Below are 22,127 nucleotides of genomic sequence, written 5' to 3' on the forward strand. Positions count from 1 at the left end.
TTGCAGTGAGCTGAGATTGTGTCACTGCACTCTAGCCTGGGCAACAAGAGCGTAACTCCATCACCAAAAAAAAAAAAAAAAAAAGGACAAAGGGTGAGCAGAGCTCAGATTAGTTATTGGAGAAGGCAATACAGAGGAAGGCTCCTTGGTGGTTAAGAGTATGTCTTTTAAAATCAGACAGATCTGAGTCCAAATCCTAGCTCAATCATTTCTCAGTTGTGAAAATTCAGTAGCTCTGTGACCTTGGGCAAATTGTTTAGCCAAATGAGAAATGTAGGACCACCTGACAGTGGTATTGTGAGGATCCTGTCAGCTAAGGCTGGTAGGTGCTTGCCTTGGCTGTGTAGTAGCTGCTCAGGAAATGAGATCTATAGAGTGTATTAACAAAAGACAAATTTAATTTTGCACATCAAGTTATGAAAATGTCTCCTTATGGCAGTGATTCTCATCTAAAAGTCATACCATCCCACTGAAGAAGACCTATTTTAGGGTTTATAACAGACTACTCTCTAGACAACCTTAATCCACTTAAAAAACTAATATATGCATACAGCATTTGGAATCCAAAGAACTGAATTCAAGATCTGGCTTGGCCCCTTATTCTGTGATCTTGAATAACTGAGCCTTGGTTCTCTTGTTTATAAAATGTACCTATGTAAGTGAGCAGGTGGTAATACCCACCATGAAATACTATGGAGCAGTTAGAAGCAACAGAGCAATTAGAATACAGACCTGGAAAACATAGTTCCAAGTGAAATAAAAAGGTGATTGGCAAAATGAGAAATGTAACAATGCCATTATGTAAAATCAAAACAACCACAAGCAGAATATAACACCCAGGCAAATCACAGACATCTAGTACAGTGTAATGATTGTCTACAAAAGGAGGAGAATTCAAGTGAGTTGGGAGGTTTAAAAGGGATCAATAAATAAAGACCACAGAAGGGCCTCAGTACATTTAGAAATAAATAACATGCAAACAATGATGCTTCCCTACCTTCCTCACGAGGTTACTTTGAGGAGCTAATTAGATTGTGCGTATGAAAACAAAAGTTAATTGACTGTCTTCATTATGATCTCCATATTGGACAAATGAACTGAACAGAGATAAAAATTCCCCATCACACTTTGGCAGGAAGCTGTTGCCAGGGCAGCACCCGTGAAGCCCTGCCCTGGCTTCAGAGTCTGCTGGTGAGATGACATCAAAACCCTTCGTGTAGGAGGGTGGCAGTCTCCCTCCCTTCTGGAGACACCACCAGATGGGCCAGCCAGAGGCAGCAGCAGCCTCTTCCCATGGATCCACCACGAGCGTCCCACTTGAGCCCTCGGAAGAAGAGACCCCGGCAGACGGGTGCCTTGATGGCCTCCTCTCCTCAAGACATCAAATTTCAAGATTTGGTCATCTTCATTTTGGAGAAGAAAATGGGAACCACCCGCAGAGCGTTCCTCATGGAGCTGGCCCGCAGGAAAGGGTTCAGGGTTGAAAATGAGCTCAGGTAGGACAGCATCGATCTTGCTTTGTAAATAAGCAGAGGCTTTGTGAACAGCTTCTTGGGAACCCAAGGAAACTGTGTTTTCTTCCACATGTGGAAGAGGTGATCTTCCCACTGGGAGAACAGCAGATTTGAAATCAAAGAACAACTAGTTAAGGAAAATGAAATAAGTGGGGACTGAATACAATTATATTGAAACTAGTTGACACCAAAAGGTGAGATAAATTTTTTGTTTTTTCTTTTCACGCCTACGAGATCTGTTATTTAGGGATGATAAGCAGAACACTAATTGGAAAATTTAATGCTGAACCACTCAATTCTATTCCTGACCAAATTGAACAAAGTATCACTGAGTTCAACAAAAAAGTTTTGGCTACTTTGATGCAGAAAGATGATTTTGTTGCTTGGTTCTTACCTATACATCTGGGCGTGCTAAGGCAGCTAGCATCTGTGGTGGGTGAGGATGACTAGCCAGCTTGCCACAGGCACCCAGATGTGGCCTTGATCACATTTTTCCAAAGAGCGGTCCTAGTGGGGTTCTTAGAAAGAGAGATGCTAGGTAAAGATGTATTCACTGTTAAGACAGCTCTGTCCAGGGGTGACACACATCACACTGAGTAATCAGAGCCCAGGCAAGGAGGCAATAGAAGCATTTGGACCACCTAGATTGGTTCACTCACTAATCCACTCACCTTGGACAGCAATTATTCTTGTTGTTTTTCTAACTGCTGTGTAAGCTCTTCACTGGTCTCAAATAGATGAAGAGAAAACAAACAAAATCCAGAAACAAATGGTATTAGAACCTTAACATAAGTGATGGTTCTGGATTAAACTGTTAAGGGGCTTGCAGTGAAGGAGTAATGATTTATGCAATTGACTGCTTTGACTGTGCAAGAAATAAATTGACCACAAATTTTCAGGCAAAACTATAAAAATTTTATGTGAAAGGACATTTTGATTGTAAAAATAGTCTTTGATATTTGAAAATAAAACTGACAAGCATGTCATGCAGAAGAAATGTCAGCTTCCATGTGTTGAAGAGACATATTTCAAAAGTCAATTTTCAGATATGTTAATGTTCCCAACACCGTGATTCATATGACATTGACTTTTCATTCATTTTTTGCTAAAATGCCCCATTCAGAAATTCCTGAGTTTCCTATGGCCTTTCTTCCACCTGATTTCTCTTTGCAAGGTCTCCTTTTCTCTCTTGCTGCCTCTTTGTAACCTCCTACAGCCACTCTGAATCTCATTTTCTAACATCCTTTCCAAGAAAATCCTAGATTTCATCTAACTGTTAAGCCTGCCTGATCTTACAGACTTACATAGAAGGCTAGAATTGGAGAAGGCAGGAAGATTATATAGGTAAAGAAGCCAAAAAAATAGATTTTTTTTTTTTTGAGACAAAGTCTCGCTCTGTTGCCTGGGCTGGAGTGCAGTGACACAATCTCAGCTCACTGCAACCTCTGCCTCCCAGGTGCAAGTGATTCTCCTGCCTCAGCCTCCCAAGTAGCTGGGACTACAGGCATGCGCCACCACAATCAGCTAATTTTTGTGTTTTTAGTAGAGACGGGGTTTCACTATGTTGACCAGGATGGTCTCTATCTCCTGACTTTGTGATCCGCCCGCCTTGGCCTCCCAAAGTGCTGGGATTACAGGCGTGAGCCACCACGTCTGGCCAAAAATAGATTTTTTTCAAAAAGAAATTAAAAGCCTTAGCAAATATGGAACTGCTTTTCATGGTAAAGAAATTTGACAAGGGTTAGGCAGGAAGGAAAGAACCAGAAGCGCCACTTACTGGAAAGCTCTCCATTGAAACGTCCAAGCTTCCAGCAAGGACCCGCTGATTTATTATAGATACAGCAATGAATACATACAAGGCGGCTGAGGCAGGCACTCAGGGAGATGATGGGAAGTAAGTTTCTTCTGTTGGCAGGACAGCTGAAGAGGCAGCTACATGCCCCAGATGCCTGCTGCCAGGGACCAAGCCCAGCTGCTCAGGCGGCGGAGGAAGCTAACTGGTGCATGGTGAGCAAACTGCTGCTGTGCATGTGATGATGGCAAAGTTCCCAGGCTGGTAGCTCAGAAGACACATTAAATACAAATGTGCTCTATGGCGCAAAAATAAACCACAGGAAGTAGAAGTCCTAGGTCTCAAACGGAATTTCTGTGCATAGATATATAGACTTTAATTGGATAGAAAAATAAAAATTATTGTAGGGGAAAAATCTCTAGATACGAAATTTAGAAACCTCAAATCCTGGCTCTGAGCCTCCCCAGCCATGGGGTATGGGACAAGGTCCCCTCTCTCCCCATTGATTTTAATATCCTGATAAATGGCCTATCTGATGTGATCACCAGATGAGATAATGCATGTCAATGTGCTTTGATAAATTAAAACAGTTAGACAAATGTAAAGTGTATTTTCTTGTGAATTGCTGGATCCATTGACCTTTACAGCAAAACCCTAAGGAAAGGGCTCTCCTTCCACAATATGAACTAGGTCAAATGATATCAACAAATAGAACAAAGACAGGAAGGAAACCCGTCAACATGTTATAAGTGGTTTTTTGGGGGTGGGGGTTATTAGGGAGAGATTATGGGTGTTTTTATTTTCTGTGTTTTCCAATATATATATATATATATTTTTTTTGAGACGGAGTCTCGCTCTGTCCCAGGCTGGAGTGCAATGGCGCGATCTCAGCTCACTGCAACCTCCGCCTCCCAGGTTCAATCGATACTCCTGCCTAAGCCTCCTAAACAGCTGGGACTACAGGCATGTGTCAGCACGCCCAGATAATCTTTTTTATTTTTAATAGAGATGGGGGTTTCACGATGTTGGCCAGGATGGTCTCGAACTCTGGACCTCGTGATCCGCCCACCTTGGCCTCCCAAAATGCTGGGATTACAAGCGTGAACACCGTGCCTGGCCTCCAATATATTTTTTACAATAAGCATATATATATGTATGTGTGTGTGTGTGTATATATATATATGCATGTGCGTGTGTGTGCACATATATATATATATATATATATTTTTTTTTTTTAGACAGGGTCTTGTTCTGTCACCCAGGCTGGAGTGCAGTGGTGCCATCTCGGCTCACTGCAACCTCCGTCTCCCAGACTCAAGGGATCCTCCCACCTCAGCCTCCCAAGTAGCTGGGACTACAGATGCAGGCCACCATGCCCGGCTAATTTTTGTAGAGATGGGGTTCCGCCATGTTGCCCAGGCTGGTCTCGGACTCCTAGCTCCTGCCTTCGCCTCCCAGAGGATTACAGGTGTGAGACACCGTGCCCAGGCTATAATAAGCATGTATTTTAAAAATAAAAATAACAAAGAAAGCTGTGTTTTCAGCTGATAGGCAACAGTTTTCATTGTTCCTAACACATTCTTTGGCTGTCAGGAGGATTAAATTAGAGAAGAAACCTGATTCCTGCTTTACCTGGGCCTGAACACACAAATTAGAAATGGTGTACCTCAAAGTGTTGCACTGTCTGTAGCTATTTCATTCTGCAACATGCATGCAACATAACTGGGTGGAGCTTCGCTAACATTTATGCTATATTGCAAAATACGTGCCATTCAATGTACCATAGGAAGCTGGTCTTAAAACGTAGATCAGGGAAAGTATTAAAACCCTTGAGGCATTTTTGCATATTTATGAAAAGAATACTGAATTTTATTCCATGGCTAACTTCCTAAATTTTAGAGCAATTTGTCACCCAGGTCAAGCTGGAGAAGGATCAGAACCTACTGCTTGTCACTTTCTTATTTCATCCTGGGTTCCAATACATGGAGCTATTTTAAAATTTCATTCTGTCATCAACCCTCTTCCATAAACACATTAGTGTCACTCGAGTCCATGTGAAGAGACCACCAAACAGGCATTGTGTGAGCAACAAGGCTGTTTATTTCACCTGGGTGCAGGCAAGCTGAGTCTGAAAAGAGAGTCAGCAAAGGGTGGTGGAATTATCATTAGTTCTTATAGGTTTTGGGATAGGCGGTGGAGTTAGGAGCAATGTTTTGTGGGCAGGGGGCGGATCTCACAAAGTACATTCTTAAAGGTGGGGAGAATTACAAAGAACCTTCTTAAGGGTGGGGGAGATTACAAAGTACATTCGTTAGGGTGGGGCAGAAACAAATCACAATGGTGGAATGTCATCAGTTAAGGCTATTTTCACTTCTTTTGTGTATCTTCAGTTGCTTCAGGCCATCTGGATGTATACGTGCAGGTCACAGGGGATATGATGGCTTAGCTTGGGCTCAGAGGCCTGACAATTAGTTAAGCTTACTCTCTGTGTCTTGACCCAAATCATTGATGCTGAGGAAGAAAATGCACGGCCAGGAAGGCTGGCTCTCCACCTTTGCATCTACCTAGCCATTTAACACTTGCCAAGTTCCATTGTTCAAGCAGCTTGACACCCACCAGAGCATACTGTCATCCTTCCTAGACTTCCATAGTTTATCTACAAGGATGCCACTGGAAGGCATTGTCTTCAGTGAAAGCAAGATGCAGCATCATGTCATCACCAATAAAGGGCTTTGTTAGTGCCCACTCTGTGCAGTATTTGTCAGGTTGTGGAGACACAAAATAATGGAAGACATGAGTCCTGCAAACAAGGAGTTTACAGTCAGACAGGAAAGTCAGGAATTGTACCTTTGTTGTCACCTGGAATTAAAAAAGTAGCATAGCATATATTCCAAGTTTGAACAAGTTTTCTTTAAAAAAAAAAAAAAGTTAGCATTTGCCTGCTCATTTTTTACTTTTAGTCTTCTAGTATAATTTTGGTCTAGTTTTATCTAAACTGGCTGCTTGCCCTTTCCATACAGTCATTACATAATGTTTAACATGTGGATTCTGTCTCACTCATTATCCCAAAATCATTGCCTCCCAAAGTCCCTGGCAATCTCGTGGTAGTAAAATGCATTATCTTTTTCCACCTGAATGTTGGTAAAGACTCTCCGCTTGACCAAACTGTAGCATGGCTTCTAGCAGTTAAGGCCATGTCCCTAGGATGGCCCCCTTTAAAATGCCTGCCTGAGAAAGTTCATCACTGCCAGGAGAATGTCCTATTTATTCTAGCCAAATGCAGGCAATAGGCAGCTGTCCCATGAACCCTCTCTTAAAGCAGTTACTTTAGAAAGTTGCAATGATAAATCCTTTCTCTGTCCCTTTGAGATGTAAATCTTCTAACCATCCAGAACTGTCTTCCAAGGACCTGAGAAAAGAAACCCTTCAAGGAGATAACTCCGACTTTCAGATTCTGTGGGAGGGAGGGCCTAACCTCAGAGGACCTTGCTCTAATTTACACCACAGAAGTTTGCTTCTCCTCCAGATAAGCTCCAATTAACAAACCCAGATGGCCTAGTCACAGGGACCAACCCCCCTACTACCCCTCAGGGGCACACCCTTCCCCTAGCAGCACACCCCAATTTTTTTAAAAGTCTCATGCCTTTTGTTCCCATAAAGTTGAGTTCACTTCACACTGGATCCTCTTTCCTATTGCCATCATTATGACTGAATATAACCATCCTTCCCACTTTAACTAGTGTCCAGCTTTGTTAATCTTTGGCAATGTTCTATTCTACACTTCAAATTTATGGTGTCTGAAATCAAAATATTCAAGGTCATTGTTTGCAAAATAAACAGAACATCAGTTGAAGGAGGTCAGTTACCTGCTCTAGAAAATAAAAGTTGAACTGGCCACTCTCCAGGCCAGGCCCAGAATCCAAACACAGATTCCCTGGTTTTCTTTACAGTTTTTCTCACTCTCTCCCCACCACCTTGAGTGCCTTCTCCCTTTACCTCTCTGCTTCCCAGACCTTAGACTCCTGAAAGCCCCCAGAGAAGCCTTCCTCCCTAGTGATTCCTGGTGGGAATCACTGCCTAGGGTGGGCTCCTAGCTTTTCCTTTTGATGAGAAAAGGCTCTTCATCTCATCCAATTATCCCTTTCTGACTCCACAAGGCCACGTGTAGACCTCATCTACAGACTTAGACAATTTTCTTTCACATACAAGGCCTCAAGAAATATTTGCTCAGGGAATGATTTATCTGGTGAATATAAAACCAGCCCAAGGAACTTGTGTTTACCAAGAGTAATTTTTGTAATGAATTTTTTTCTGCAATGCATGAGTATTACTTTTGTAATCAGCAACATAATAAATATTTTATTTTTATAAATTCAAGAGCATGAGCATGGGATGTAAACTTTAGTCTTGCTCCGATCCAAATTACTTTGTATTTCAAAATTTGTGGCTTTAAATTAATAAAAATTTTCTTAATCCCATTTAAGGTGGGCCAAAAAAAATCGAGGCAAGATTGTCTCAGTCATAAGTACAGCAGGGCTGGAGACAGAAACCTGTCCTTAGTGGTGGTAGGTGCTAGTAAGAGTTTGCGATGAAACCAAACAAAACTGCATGATCTTTCTGTTCTAAGGATCCTGAAACAGATGAGTTGCTAAGTGAAATTGGTAGAAGGGTTTTTAAACTGTAAACAGGTCAGTTTAACTGTAAATGACTATTTAAGTCGTTGTTTACAAAATAAGTCCTATATCAGATGGGAAGAATCAGGAATGACCTCTCCCTGGGAAGAAGACAGCAGGTGACCATCCATGAGGATCCAGAAAGTCAGACAGAGGGTGGGAAGGAGTCTACACCCAGGCAAACAAAAATAGCTGCCACTTTCCTCGTGGAGGGTTTTTCTAATTATACTTGGTGAGAGGCAGGATCAACTAGGAAAAGAAAGACAGGAAGAACAGGGAAATTGTTGCCTGAAGAAAAAAATGCAGAACTGAAGCCTGTGAGTTAATTCCATAACCCAGGGCTTTTCAGACATCTGAGTGCCACAGTCATGATTCTTGTAATATCTTTTACCACATCTGTTATTATAATATATACGTGATCTGTTTCTTTCGTTTGTTTGTTTGGGGGGAGACAGGGCCTTGCTCTATCACCCAGGCTGGAGTGCAGCGGCGCGATCTCAGCTCACTACAATCTCCACCTCCTGGGTTCAAGCGATTCTCGTGCCTCAGCCTCCCGAGTAGCTGGGATTACAGGCGCATGCCACCACACCCAGCTAATTTTTGTATTTTTAGTAGAGACGGGGTTTCACCATGTTAGCCAGGCTGGTCTTAAACTCTTGACCTCAAGTGATTCGCCCACCTGGGCCTCCCAGAGTGCTGGGATTATAGGCATAAGCCACCACACCTGGCCAGTGTGTTTCTTTTAATTGTCCCTAAACTGACTCATTTAAAATAAAATTAGCCTTGTTCTAAGGAATCATATCCATAAAACCTATGATCTGAGATGCATAATTTAAAATATAGATATAAATAAACACATAAGCCTTTTAAATGTTCAGTTGTGTACCTCCTAAAATTATGTCGCGTACCTGCAGAGAAACCAGTACCATGTTGGAAAACACAGCTGTCATTGAAGCCAAAGGCTCGAGTGGGAGTCAAATCTAGGCTGAGGCAGTTCAATAGAAAAGATCTTTCTCTACAGTGGTGTTTCTCAAAGTGGAGTTCTTGGGCTGTGGGGTGGTTTTAAAACATAGGTCCTCCTGTGGAGAGGGAGGGGCAATTTCCCTGACCTTTGCATCTGAGAGGGCTGGTGACTGATTCAACCAGTAAGGTACAGTGGAAGTGACACTGTGTGACTTTCCCTGGAACACAATCTCTGGGACCCCAGAGCCTCATGTAAGACATTGGTGCCTCCTCTTAGACCACATTAAGTTGCTTGGGTCCCTGGTCCCTAGTTGCACTGAGCCCAGCTTTCCAGCCATCCTCACCAAGGTGGCAAAATGTAGAACCACAGGGAACATCAGCACCTCAGCAGAACAATACAGGGCAGAGAGATCACCCAGCCAAGCCTACTTGAAGACCTGACCCACAAAATTGTGACATATAATAAAATAGATGCTTTTTAAGCCATTACATTTTGGGATCACTGGTTATGCAATAGTAGATAACGAAAACAGACTGACTATATCAGAATCACCAATGGAGCTTGTCAAAATGCATATTCCTGGGCCCCAGGTGCAATTCCCCAGGGATTCTGAAGTCTGGTAATGGGACCCAGTAACCTGAATTTTAACCTAGCTTCCTGGATGACTCTGGTAGACACCAGAGTTTGAGAGACATTCCTTTAGAGCTATTCATTCATTCATTCATTCATTTATCCAGTCTACCATCATCTTTTTACCATTACTATAAATCTGGCCATGTGCTGGGTTCCAGGCATAACCCAGAGACCATGCCACTGTCCCTGCTCTCAGGGACACCAAGGACCAAGCTGGGCACCTGACAGTCAAGCACTAGTTGAAGGAGGAGACCCTGAATCTTCTTCCCTGTGGGAGACTGAGGACCAATGCCAGTTCCCTCAGAATTGCTATAATTGGTTCAAGACCTCCCAAACTTAGTCCAAAGCATTAACAATTGGTCGTGGCCAATAAATTAGGAGATTGAATTCACCGATATTTTGGGAATAGCCATCTCAGCAGAACCTTGGGATCTCTGAGGTTGAGGTTGGCTGCTGGAGGGTTTCTGTCACCTTTTATTATAAGAAGGAAGCCAAGGTCTCTGTGGGCAAGGCAGAAACAACTTCAGCCGCAATCACAGATTCATTTGCCCTTGAAAATGACATTCATGTATATTTTCCCCCAAGTAGAAAAGTGACCATAGATAGTTCATTACAGAAAATGAGAAAATAAAGAAAAGCATTTCAAACACACAAACAAAGCCCTCCTCAGGCATCTAACCACAGTCTAGCAGAACGTTAAGAGATTGCTTGAGTCAGGCACACCTGGGTTTGAACCTCGGCTTCATGTAAGCTCCCCCAGGGTTGGTTTTCTCCTCTGTGATTATATTGCCTACTGTGCAAGACTGTCGTGAGGATTAAGTAAGAATATCTGCACATGTGTGTATGTCATTATCATTATCTTTGCTAATAGTCACAAGTATTTCTTTCTAGTCTGATTCCCTTTATATGCCAGTATTTATTGTTTGTTACTTAATAGTGCCTTGAGCAGCCTCCCATCTGTACTCCCCAGCATTCTAATGTCCCCATCAGAGGTAGGGCTGTGTCCAGAGGAATCCTAGGTGGAGAGATGGTGGTGATGGAGCAGGGGGGTAGGAGTGGATGGTGACAGGCCAGAATTTGGACGATGAGTCCAGGGCTCCCCCTTGACACGTCCATCTCCCTCAGAGGTTTAGGGAAAACCCAGAGCCCAGGGAGCCTGACAGCCTCCCTGTGGCTGCTCTGTCTTGATGTGTGGCTATGGCAACTGTTCTTTCAAGTTTTCTGGGGCAGTTCTACATGTCCTGTAGTCTAGTTTAGTCCATATAATATTGTACATAAAATAGCAAAACACAAATTCTATGTGGCAGCAGCAAGGCAATACATTTACTGGTGTTATATAGGAGGTGCTATTCCATCTGTATTTCTGCCCTTGGGAGGAAATCGGTTTTCTTATTATTATCATACCTATCCAGATGTTACTCCCTCTGCAACAAGAGGAAGTGAGCAGCTCCCTCCTTTTCCAAAGAACACAAAGTCATGGATGGCCAAGCACGTAGACTTTGATGAGAACAGCAATAGGATCAAATCCCTGCTCCACCTACTAATTATTCACTGGGTGAAACTTTTAACGTCTCCAAGGCTATCTCTTCCCTTTTTTTTTTTTCTTTTTTTTGAGATGGAGTTTCGCTCTGTCTCCCAGGCTGGAGTGCAGTGGCACAATCTCAACTCACTGCAACCTCCGCCTCCCAGGTTCAAGCGATTCTTCTGCCTCAGCCTCCCTAGTAGCTGGGACTACAGGCGCGTTCCACCACTCCCAGCTAATTTTTTGTATTTTTAGTAGAAACAGGGTTTCACCGTGTTAGCCAGGATGGTCTTGATCTCCTGACCTCATGATCTGCCCGCCTCAGCCTCCCAAAGTGCTGGTATTACAGGCATGAGCCATCGCACCCCGCCTCTCTTCCCATTTTTAGATGGGGATGATCATATCTATCTCATGGCATTATTGATAATTAAATGAAGTGATGTATCAAGTGTGCCTATCAGAGTATCTAGCACATAGTAATATTCTAATATTGTTAACATTTCCAGTATTGGAGTGTTCAGAGCAGAGAGAAAACCACTGTACCAGCAAATAGACAAACAGTTGCCACAAGATAGTGATAAGAAAGTATCAGCAGAGCACACTAGAGGCCGTGGGTCTCCTTAGTAATACTGCTCAGTAAGGGCTCGGAGCTGAAAGTGAACAACACACAGACTGTGAATTGCCTGTGAGGGGCTGATGGCAACCCCGACACGAGGAAGCACATCACAGCCCAGATCTAGCTGGCCACATGCAGAGGATCAGCCAAACTCAGGCAACACAAGACGATGGGAAATACAGTCTGGGCCACAACAGAGATTATTCTCTCAACAAAATTTCTTAAATTATTTGTGGCAAAGGACCAGTTTTCAAAAAATGTGTTGAAGACCAATGCTTCTTTTTTTTTTTTTTTTTAAAGCCACAATAAAACTATTTTGGTGATGTCGAATTACAATTAAAGTTTCTAAATGCTGACTTACAATTTCTGAACTTACCTTGTTGGGAACTAGTGGCAACCAATACGGAGCTCTGAGTAGCATTGGCTTAAGAAGTTTTGTTTGACTTTTTGGTTTTTGTGTGTGCTTAAGATTGTTGTTGCTATTTTGTTTTGTTTGCTAGTTGCTTAATGAGCAGGAAGTGGGAGTTTAAATCAGAGTCTTCCTTCATATGACGTACAGCCTGTCATCCACAAATTTGCTTGTATTAATTAAGAAATGCATATGGTTCTCGCCTAACAATGTGAGCGCAGACATTCCCACACTGTCTCAGAGAATCCCAGGAGAAGAGTCAGTAGGGGGAGTGGTAAGAGTGTAGGTGATTAGGGGTCCCAGGGTTCCTCTTTAACATACCCTTCTCCCTCTCAGGGTTAGGTAAAACTCTATTTATTGTAATAATATTATCATAAATAATAATGTATCATAAGTATAATAATATAATAATAATTTTTCCCTCCAAAGGGCAGAAATACAGATGGAAAATATAGATGGAATAACACTTCCTATTAATCCTTGATCCAAAGAATCCTTCAGGAATTTTATTGTAAATAAATTTTGAAATAATATGGATCTACAATAGGGAAGTGGTTATCCATCTTCCTTTAATTCTTGTAGAATGTTGCTTTGCCATGACTTATTTCTGCTTGGGCACACCCTGCCATCCAGATGGTCTCAGCTCTGACCCCAGCCCACACCTCTCTCTGAGCACCAACCTCAGATCCCAACTGTCAACCAGATATTTTAATTTGGATCTCCTGCTGTCCTTCAAATGCAGCATGCCTGAAATAAACTTCAGTTCCACTGCTCCACCCCTTCCCCCAAAGAGACGCAACTTCCTAAATCTGATTTCTACCAAAAGTGCCATTACTTTACTGTGATTAATATGCTGGAGTAATATTTGACTCCCTCCCTGACTTCATCTTTCATAGGTGAGCTGATGCAGATGTCCACCATATTTCTCCTCTGCTTTTCTGTGCCACACTGGGTTAAAATCATCTCACACTTACACTATCGTTTCATCTTCCTAAGTAGTTCCCCAACCTTCCCTACCCCATTAAGCTCTCCTACAAATCACTGTATGTACCAGACTCGTCTTTTAAAATAACACTGTAGTGCTATCAATGTTCTGCTCACAAAAGCCTTCACTGGCTCCACAACCCCAGAAAATAAGATCAAACCTCCTCAACAGGCTTTTAAGACCTTCTAGAATGTAGTTGTCCCTTCGAATTCAGCCACATCTACAATTACTTCCCAATATAAACTCTCCACTCCAACCCAGGCCATTATCCTCCCTGTCCTTCTGGCCCCTGATCCTTTTCTTCCAGGAGAACCCTAAGTTCTGCCTTTTAGGTGTGTCATTCAGGACTAGGCACAGTCCCAGCTCTGCCACCAACCAGCTGCCTCTCCCAGCTTACACCATGTTTTTTTCCTTCTCTGAACATGGCAGATCTTCATACCTCATGTCTTGTCATAATTCACATCATAAGCCATCTGTTCCATGTAACATACTAGTGTCTAGGAACTTCCTTTTTCTTCTTTGGTCCCCAACCTCCTCCTACTACCATCACCGCCACCACTGTCACAAAGAATCTAGGGTTGTGCATATAATAGTAAATTTAAAAATACCTCATGAATCAGATTCTATCAAAAAAAGAAGATGGAGAAAGAGGAAATCAAGGAAACAAAATAGGAGGAGAAAGAGAAAATATTGCTATATTTTCTCTTCGATGCTTGGGTATGCTGTGTGCTCATGCTATTGCTCAGATTTATAGACTATTTGAACTGAAAGGATCTTAAAAATCACTGGGTCCAATAGTATAATGCTGACTGTGAAGACTTCTTAAAAACTAGAAATAACATATCTGGCCCCCCCAAAAAAAAACAGTAAAAAAAAGGTGAGTATCATTTACCAACTGTGTGACTTTTAGAATGTCACTTGACCTCTCTGTTCCTCAGTTTCCTCATTTTTGAAGTGTGAATGATGTAACACTTATTGAGGAGCTAAATGAGATGATGTAGGTAAAGCACTTGGCCAATGTCTTAAACATGGTAAGTGCTTAGTACCTGTTAAGAAAAAGATCCCTGTCCATGCTTTGAAAACATGTAAATCAAAATTTCTTGAAGGCTGGTTATAAATAATTAATTTATTATTAATAATAAACTGTGAGATCATTTAATGGGGTGTTTCTATGGTCTGAATATTTGTGTCACCCCAAAATTCATAAATTGAAACCTAATCCCCAAAGCGATGATATTAGAAGGTGGGGCCTTTGGGAGGTGAGTAGGTTATGAGGGCTCCACCTAGTGAATGAGAGATTAATGTCCTTAAAAAAGAGGCCCGAGACAGCTGCCTTCCCCTTCTGCTATGTGGGACACATAGCGGGTGCCATCTATGAAGAACGGGCCTTCACTGGACACCAAATCTGCCGACCCCTTGATCATGGACTTTCCAGCCTCCAGAACTGTGAGCAATAAGTTTCTGTTGTTTATAAATTACTCAGTCTAAGGTATTTTGTTACAGCAGCCTACATGGATTAAGACAGTTGCTTAATCCATGTAAGCATAGCTACATCTGTACCTATTTCTATGTCTACTTTGGATCATAATATAAAACATATTTCTAACTGTGGGTCACTGTCAAACAAGTTTGAAGGCCATTGGATTATTAAAGTCCTCCACTAGTAAAAATGGAGCAGCATGCCAAAACCTCATGTGGAATGCTAGGTGCTACTTTAAGAGCAATTTTATCTTCCATCTTCTCTGGACCTTGGTTTTCCATCAACACCTCAGTCCTGCTAATGTTGTCTTTATTTTTCATGCATCTGACATGTAACCCAGACCACTGTTGCCATACTAATTAATGTAGAGAGAATTCCCTTCCACGGAGTCCTAAATTCTCCACACCTATGGTTAGGTCTAGCATGTGTCTTTCTCCATCAGATGGAATGCTCGGAAAACTTGAGGAAAGAGGAGAGCTTCTGATTTTGAAAGAGTTTCAGCTGGTAACTCTGTCTTGCATTTTGCAGTGATTCTGTCACCCACATTGTAGCAGAGAACAACTCGGGTTCGGATGTTCTGGAGTGGCTTCAAGTACAGAAAATACAAGTCAGCTCACAACCAGAGCTCCTCGATATCTCCTGGCTGATAGAATGCATAGGAGCAGGGAAACCGGTGGAGATGACAGGAAAACACCAGCTTGTTGTAAGTGTCATGGGTGTGATTTTCACTGTTCTTTGCTTGATGGTTAAGAACATAGGCTTAGGATCAACGGAACTGGGGTAAACCCTAAATTCTCTGCTTACTTCCTGTGTGACCTTGGGCAAGTCACTTAGCTTTACTGAGCTTCAGTCTCTTCCTTTATAATATGACATAACAATTATGCCAGCCTCACAAAATGGTCATGAAGATTAGAATAACACACATGTAAAGCGCTTAACACAATGTGTTAAGTATAGTAGGCATCTAACGAGTGGTAGCTATTTTCCTGAACACATTTATACAGAAAAGCAGGAGATTCCTTTTTTTCTCTCACTGTGATCATTCAGAAAACAAAACACAAAACAACAAAACAAAAAGTTAAGCTCTCAATTCCAAATATTTGAGCAATTACACTAGAATCTTTGGGAAGAGGGCTTGGACCATAACTACATAAATTCATAGAAAAGGAAGATGATACTTAATTGATAGGTCTTTTCATGTTTTTTTTTCTGATTTCAAAAATAATACATGTTGATAATAGCAAGTTCAAATATTAGAGATGTATATAACATAAATTTTGAGTCTCCTATAATTTTATCCTCCAACCACAGACAACTACTTCCAAATTTTTTCCATACATATCTATTATTACTATTAATTTTTATTGAAAATGGATGCTTATGCATTTGTTTAGGTGAGAAGAGACTATTCAGATAGCACCAACCCAGGCCCCCCGAAGACTCCACCAATTGCTGTACAAAAGATCTCCCAGTATGCGTGTCAGAGAAGAACCACTTTAAACAACTGTAACCAGATATTCACGGTAACGGGACTTTACATCAACACCCAGGGCAAACGAACGGCTTGCAGCTTCTTTCTGTGGATCGCAAATTAAATTATAAATTTTTCTGAAAACCTGGGAAAGTTTTCCTCCCACCTACCCACAGCCCTAGCCTGATCTCTCTCTGATCCTTCTATCCTTCTTCTTTCTATCAAGAATGGGTCTCCTTCCTTCCTGGAAATGGGCAAATACATTTAGGTTATATTCTTTGGAGACAGCGGATTACTATTTACAGAGGGTTGTCATTAATGGGCACAACACTTGTCAAAAGCAAATATTCTGAAAAACCAAATACTGGAATTAGTCCAAAACATAGTAAGAGCAAATTACATAGAAATGGTAACAATACATCAACAGCCTTTGCTGGGAAACCAAAGAATTGAGCAAACCTAGATTCCAGCCTTTCTGATATTCACTAGTTTGGGCAAGTCGATTTCTCTCTCTGAGCCTGTTTCCTCATCTATTCAAAAAGAAATTGGATGGATCATATCTAAAGCTCCACTCAGCCCTCAGATTGGTAATTGTGTTTTGAATGGCCCTAAAACCCACAACTGCTTGTCTGCTAGCCTAGAGTCAGTGGTTAGCTGGATGAAACATGTAGTAGTAGATCAATACAAAGCTTCTCATTTCTAGACTTCCAGCTCCATGTCTGTGTTGGAAAGACCAGGAAATTGTAGCTACTGGATATGCTGAGCATGAGATCACACAGCTACAGCTGCTTCCTCCCCTGCTAGAAATACAAACATGCCTTACCTTAAATAATCCTGGCTCTGGGTCTGTGTGACCTACGACTACACTCATTCATTCAACAAGCCTGTGTTAAGTGCTGTGTTTTATGGGGATGCTCAGTGATCAAGGCAGAATTCTAGCCACAGGCTAGTGGGAAGATAGTATAGAAGGAGGGATTATGCTGAGTCATGACTAGCAAGATGCTGTGAGCACCAAAGCATTTTTTAGTTAAATCATCTGTGAATGTTTAATAGCAGTGTACTCCAAGTTTCCGTATAATGCACTCTGGTACCTGTCTTTTCAATTCAACTCTACTCCATGACACCAGAGAGGAATACAAGGGTATGGGAGACCCCATCCTGACCTAGAAGGAAACACGCAAGTGGTATTCCAATATTTAAAGGAGAGCAAGAGGCGTTTGTGAGTGACCACTGGCTCAGGGGCTTGGAAGCAAATCTCTTGCTTATCTGGTTTTATCCTTCAGGATGCCTTTGATATACTTGCTGAAAATTGTGAGTTTAGAGAAAATGAAGACTCCTGTGTGACATTTATGAGAGCAGCTTCTGTATTGAAATCTCTGCCATTCACAATCATCAGTATGAAGGACACAGAAGGAATTCCCTGCCTGGGGTCCAAGGTGAAGGGTATTATAGAGGTAAGGGTGAAATGGGATTTGTCCCACTTCCCAATAGGTAGGTGGGGATGGGGGAGAGAGAGATGTAGCTAACAGATTTTCCTGTCAACTATGTAGATGTGGTGTACATCACAAATTTTCGTTTATACATATTCCTCTCTCTCTCCTCTGTCTCTCTCTCTCTGTGTTTATTTATATATATATACACACACACACACATATATATGTTAGGGGTTGTGAATATCCTAGTCACATGGCACCAAAATACGTTAGTGGTGGCAGGTGTCAAGAGTTACTGATAGTGAATTCGTTCGGGTCTGCAGCAACCCCAATTATTGCTTCCGCAGAAGAAAGAATTCGACTGAAGGGCATAAGGCAGAAAAAGAGACTGAGGCAAGTTTCAGAGCAGGAGTGTAAGTTTATTAAAAAGCTTTAGAGCAGGAAAGAAAGGCAAGTACACTTGGAAGAGACCCAAGTGGGCAACTTGAAGGACCAGTGCAGCGTTTGACCTTTTGACTTGGGGTTTTATACGTTGGCATACTTCCGGGGTCCTGCGTCACTTTTCCCATGATTCTTCCCTTAGGGTGAGCCACCCGCATGCACAGTGCCCTCCTTGTGCTTGGGAGGGGAGCATGCGCAGTGTGTCTACTGGAGTTGTATGCATGCCCACCTAAGGCATTTTTCCCTTTTCCGGTGGAATGCTCTGGAAAGTCATACTCTGCCATTTTGTCTCTTAATGTGCATGCTCATGCCCACTCGCCCAATTCCTGAGATTTTAATGGAAGCTGCTGATTACCAGTTTCAAGTGTTTTTATCTATTGGGAAATTGCCTCTCCCTGGCGCCGGCTGTGACTAATCATTTTATAGGGTGACACCTGCCAGACCATCAGGGAATTGCCTCTCTCTAGCACTGGCTGCAACCAATTATCATTTTAGAGAGACAGTGTGATAACTGCTGGACCATCACCTGATGGTCGCCTGACATTCCTGGTTTGGAGGGGGGAGCCCTCTCCTGCCCCACTCATGCCTGACTAGCTACCTACTCTAACATATAAATAGATAAAGGTGTGTTATTTATAATTCATACCCTAATATTATCACAGCTGGAGCTACATGGAACCAGCTAGTAGAAACAGAACTCTCCCATATTGTTATTAATCACAGTGAAAGACTCAAGTGGCCGAAATCTTGACAGCAGGGAAATGGTCTGATTTCCCTCAGTTCCACCTGGGGGCGCCACCTTAGAGCAGTGGTGCATTTGACATGAAGTGGAGGTGGTTCTACATCTCTCCAGGGAGAGTGTCAGAGGTTGTGCTTATTTAATGAACGGTGTTAAGGGTTTCCCCAGCAAAGCAAGTTGGTCATCTGGTAGTAAGTTTCCGTATAGTCAAGTGCAAGGTATATTATTCAAGGACAGTTATCCCAACTCTACTCAGAGGAGGGGGGCTCTGAGCTAGACATCACAAGGGCTTGAATGTAGATTGGCTTTTTGGTGGGTCCAAAATTAACTTTCTCAATGGAAAAGTCTTCTTATTTCAGTAAGGTCATATTCATTGAAGAGAAAATTATCACCAATATTTGGACATACATTTTTCAGTGAATATTTTGGTTTGGGGTTCTGTAGATCTCGATTCTAACCATTTGTATCTTTGTTCCTAAGGATCGTAAGGGGGTCCTTGGATATATGATGAGCTAGCGTTTTCAAGATTGTAGGGAAATGTCTTGTTTTCTCCAGATCAATTAGGGAAATACCCCTGCATGTGATGCATGCACATTTCATGAGAAAGCAAACTACTAGGTCCATGAATTTGAGAGTCTTAGACAGTAATTGTCCAACATCACTAATTTAAAATATTTTTCAACTGTCCATTAGGAGATTATTGAAGATGGAGAAAGTTCTGAAGTTAAAGCTGTGTTAAATGATGAACGATATCAATCCTTCAAAGTAAGTGATTTTACATATATTTATTGAAAATGGTTTTTCAGTTAATCTTATTACTTATTCTGGCTGGTTGTATTAGTCAACTTGGGCTGAGATAACAAAATACAGAGATGGGGTGGCTTAAACAACAGAAATTTATTTTCTCACCATTCTGGAGGCTAAAAGTTCTGGATCAAGATGTCAGCAGGGTCAGTTTCTGGTGGGGGTTCTCTTTCTGGCTTCTTGCTGTGTCCTCACATCCTCCCCTGCTCACATGGTGAGAGAGAGAGAGAGAGAGAGAGAGAGAACAAGCAATCTTTCTGTTGTCATAAAGACACTAATCCTGGGCCAGGCACCATAGCTCATGCCTGTAATCCAAGCACTTTGGGAGGCTAAGGCGGGTGGACTTGAAGCCAGGAATTCGACCAGCTTGGCCAACATGGTGAAACCCCATCTTTTTACAAAAATACAAAAATTAGGTGTGGTGGGGCATGCCTGTAATTCCAGCTACTTGGGAGATTGAGACATGAGAATCGCTTGAGTCTGGGAGGCAGAGGTTGCAGTGAGCTGAGATCACGCCACTGTACTCCAGCCTGGGTGATAGAGTGAGACTGTCTCAAAAACAAAACAAACAAAAAGACACTAATCCCATCATGAGAGCCCCACTCTCATGACCTCAAAGGCCCTGTCTTAAATACGGTCACACTGGGGATTAGGACTTCAACATACAAATTGGGTTGGGAGGGGGAATTCCGTCCATAGCTTTGGTCTAGGAAGAAAATGCCTAAATAAATTCAGTTGCCCAGATTATTGCCATGCTGTCGTGATGTACAAATTGCCTTACCCTCCAAGAGTCTGTCACTCATGGGTACAAACATCATGGGACATGAGGACGATGGGGGGTTGGTGGGGACAGGACGGAACTGCTCTTAAAGAGCAGATTTGTGTCTGAAAATCTCCTTACTGCATCTCCATTTACTTGGAAGCAGGGTTTATTACCTCCCAATTTTCCCTACCTTAGAGTTGCAGGTGGAAGGGACTTCCACCAGTTCCTTCAAAGCAAAAGTGAGGTACAGGCCTAAAATATGGCCATGAGCAGGAGCACAGGCTTGGAGTGTAAATAGACTGGGGTTTAAGTTTGGGCTGTGCCACTTCCCACCTGTGTGATGGTTGAGAAACTATATAACCTACATGAGCATCTCTTTTCAAAATGTGAGGGTACCTATGCAGAGCATAAGTGTCGGTAAGAGACCCAGCAAAGGGGAAAGCCCTGTAGAGATAGCGTATCACTCATGGACAGCGCAGGCAGGCCATCAATTAGACTGTATCTAAGCCCTGCACAGGTGCCAGAACCTGCTTGTTACTTCTGTTTCATTCTGTAATTCCACAGGTCGAGAAAGGACTCACCTGAAATAAAAAATGCCCTTAAAAATAACCATCACCCACCTGCTCGTCATATTCAGGAGAAACTAAGTCAAAGATTTGCTTACACTTTTTCTTCATTGCCTGAGACCTAGAAAGGGTCATGACTCAGATGTTATAACGATTATTTTAGAGACTGATGGCATGCCTTTCCCTTCATTTTAGCTCTTTACTTCTGTATTTGGAGTGGGGTTGAAGACTTCTGAGAAGTGGTTCAGGATGGGTTTCAGAACTCTGAGTAAAGTAAGGTTGGACAAAAGCCTGAAATTTACACGAATGCAGAAAGCAGGTAAATTGTCTCTCCTAAAGGTCATTGTTGCTATGGGCTGGTCAGGTCGTGGTGGAGCTCTAAGTCAGTTACACTGCAACTCCAATCTGGGAGAGCTGGGACACTTCTTTGATGTCCATTGATGCTTGGATCTAAATCTTAGCTCCAGCAGTTTCCAACTGTGTGATCTTGAGCAAGTTAGTTAAAATCTTTGAACCTTAGTTACCTAATCTATGAAAGGGAGATAACATTGATACTTAGCTGAGAAGTCAATCAGATAATGCAGGCAATGCCTCAGCACTGTGTCTGGCACAGAGCAAAGGTGCCCTCCACGGTGGCTGTTGGTGGTCCTTCATCCAAATGTCAAGCCAGGTTGTGCTGCTGATCTGGTCCTTACTGACTCTTCTGGACATTGGGTCCTGGCTGTCTCCCTGGGTAAGAGTTGTGGGTGAAGAGTCAAAGACAGAAGGGTTGGCTGCTAAAGAATACTTGAACAAACAGAGTTGTTGCCTGGCACAAATGTGAAGATGCTCTAGAAACTGTAAAACACCAGGAAAATAGAAGGGAAATGGTGGAAATCTAGGCACAGGGTTGATATACCCAACCAGGACTCTTTAGCCTAAGAGAAGACCGTGGTGGGACATGAGTGCTGTCATCACCCACCTGAAAGCCTGGCAGGGCCTCTCAGAGGTTGAAGGTAGCCTGGTCACTTCCATTTATGAGGCTCCCAGTAAGTTTTTTAAAAATGAAGGAATGGCAATACAGTGTGAAAAAAATTGTGTGTTTAAAAAAATGTTTACTTTTAACAAGCAATAAAAATACAATACAGTTGTGATTCAAAAGGGAGTCACAGCCACAGTCCCTACTCATTTTTTGTAAAGTTGCTAATCTTTGAAAGATTGCTAATCATACAATGCCACATAGGAAATAAAAGAGTCTAAGAAAAAAAGAGCCAGTATTTATATTCCAGGACTCTGAAAGCACATGTTTATCAGGCATGATATATACCAGTTCTCGAGATGCC

At 42.2% G+C, this 22,127-nt stretch overlaps 1 protein-coding gene across 2 annotated transcripts in view; it reads left to right on the forward strand.

The window, feature by feature from the left end:
• Positions 1-1,229: 1,229 nt before the first annotated feature.
• Positions 1,230-22,127, forward strand: part of DNTT (DNA nucleotidylexotransferase) — a 34,111-nt gene continuing 13,213 nt past the window's right edge. For both annotated transcript variants that reach the window (XM_054435925.1, XM_054435926.1), the window contains exons 1-6: positions 1,230-1,496; positions 15,117-15,291; positions 15,983-16,111; positions 17,343-17,513; positions 19,366-19,437; positions 21,001-21,124. In XM_054435925.1, the coding sequence (XP_054291900.1) occupies positions 1,294-1,496; positions 15,117-15,291; positions 15,983-16,111; positions 17,343-17,513; positions 19,366-19,437; positions 21,001-21,124 (874 nt within the window). In that variant the 5' untranslated portion in view covers positions 1,230-1,293. The remainder of the gene's footprint in view (positions 1,497-15,116; positions 15,292-15,982; positions 16,112-17,342; positions 17,514-19,365; positions 19,438-21,000; positions 21,125-22,127) is intronic.

Source organism: Pongo pygmaeus, chromosome 8 (genome assembly GCF_028885625.2).
Source record: "Pongo pygmaeus isolate AG05252 chromosome 8, NHGRI_mPonPyg2-v2.0_pri, whole genome shotgun sequence".
Taxonomy (NCBI): Eukaryota; Metazoa; Chordata; class Mammalia; order Primates; family Hominidae; genus Pongo; species Pongo pygmaeus.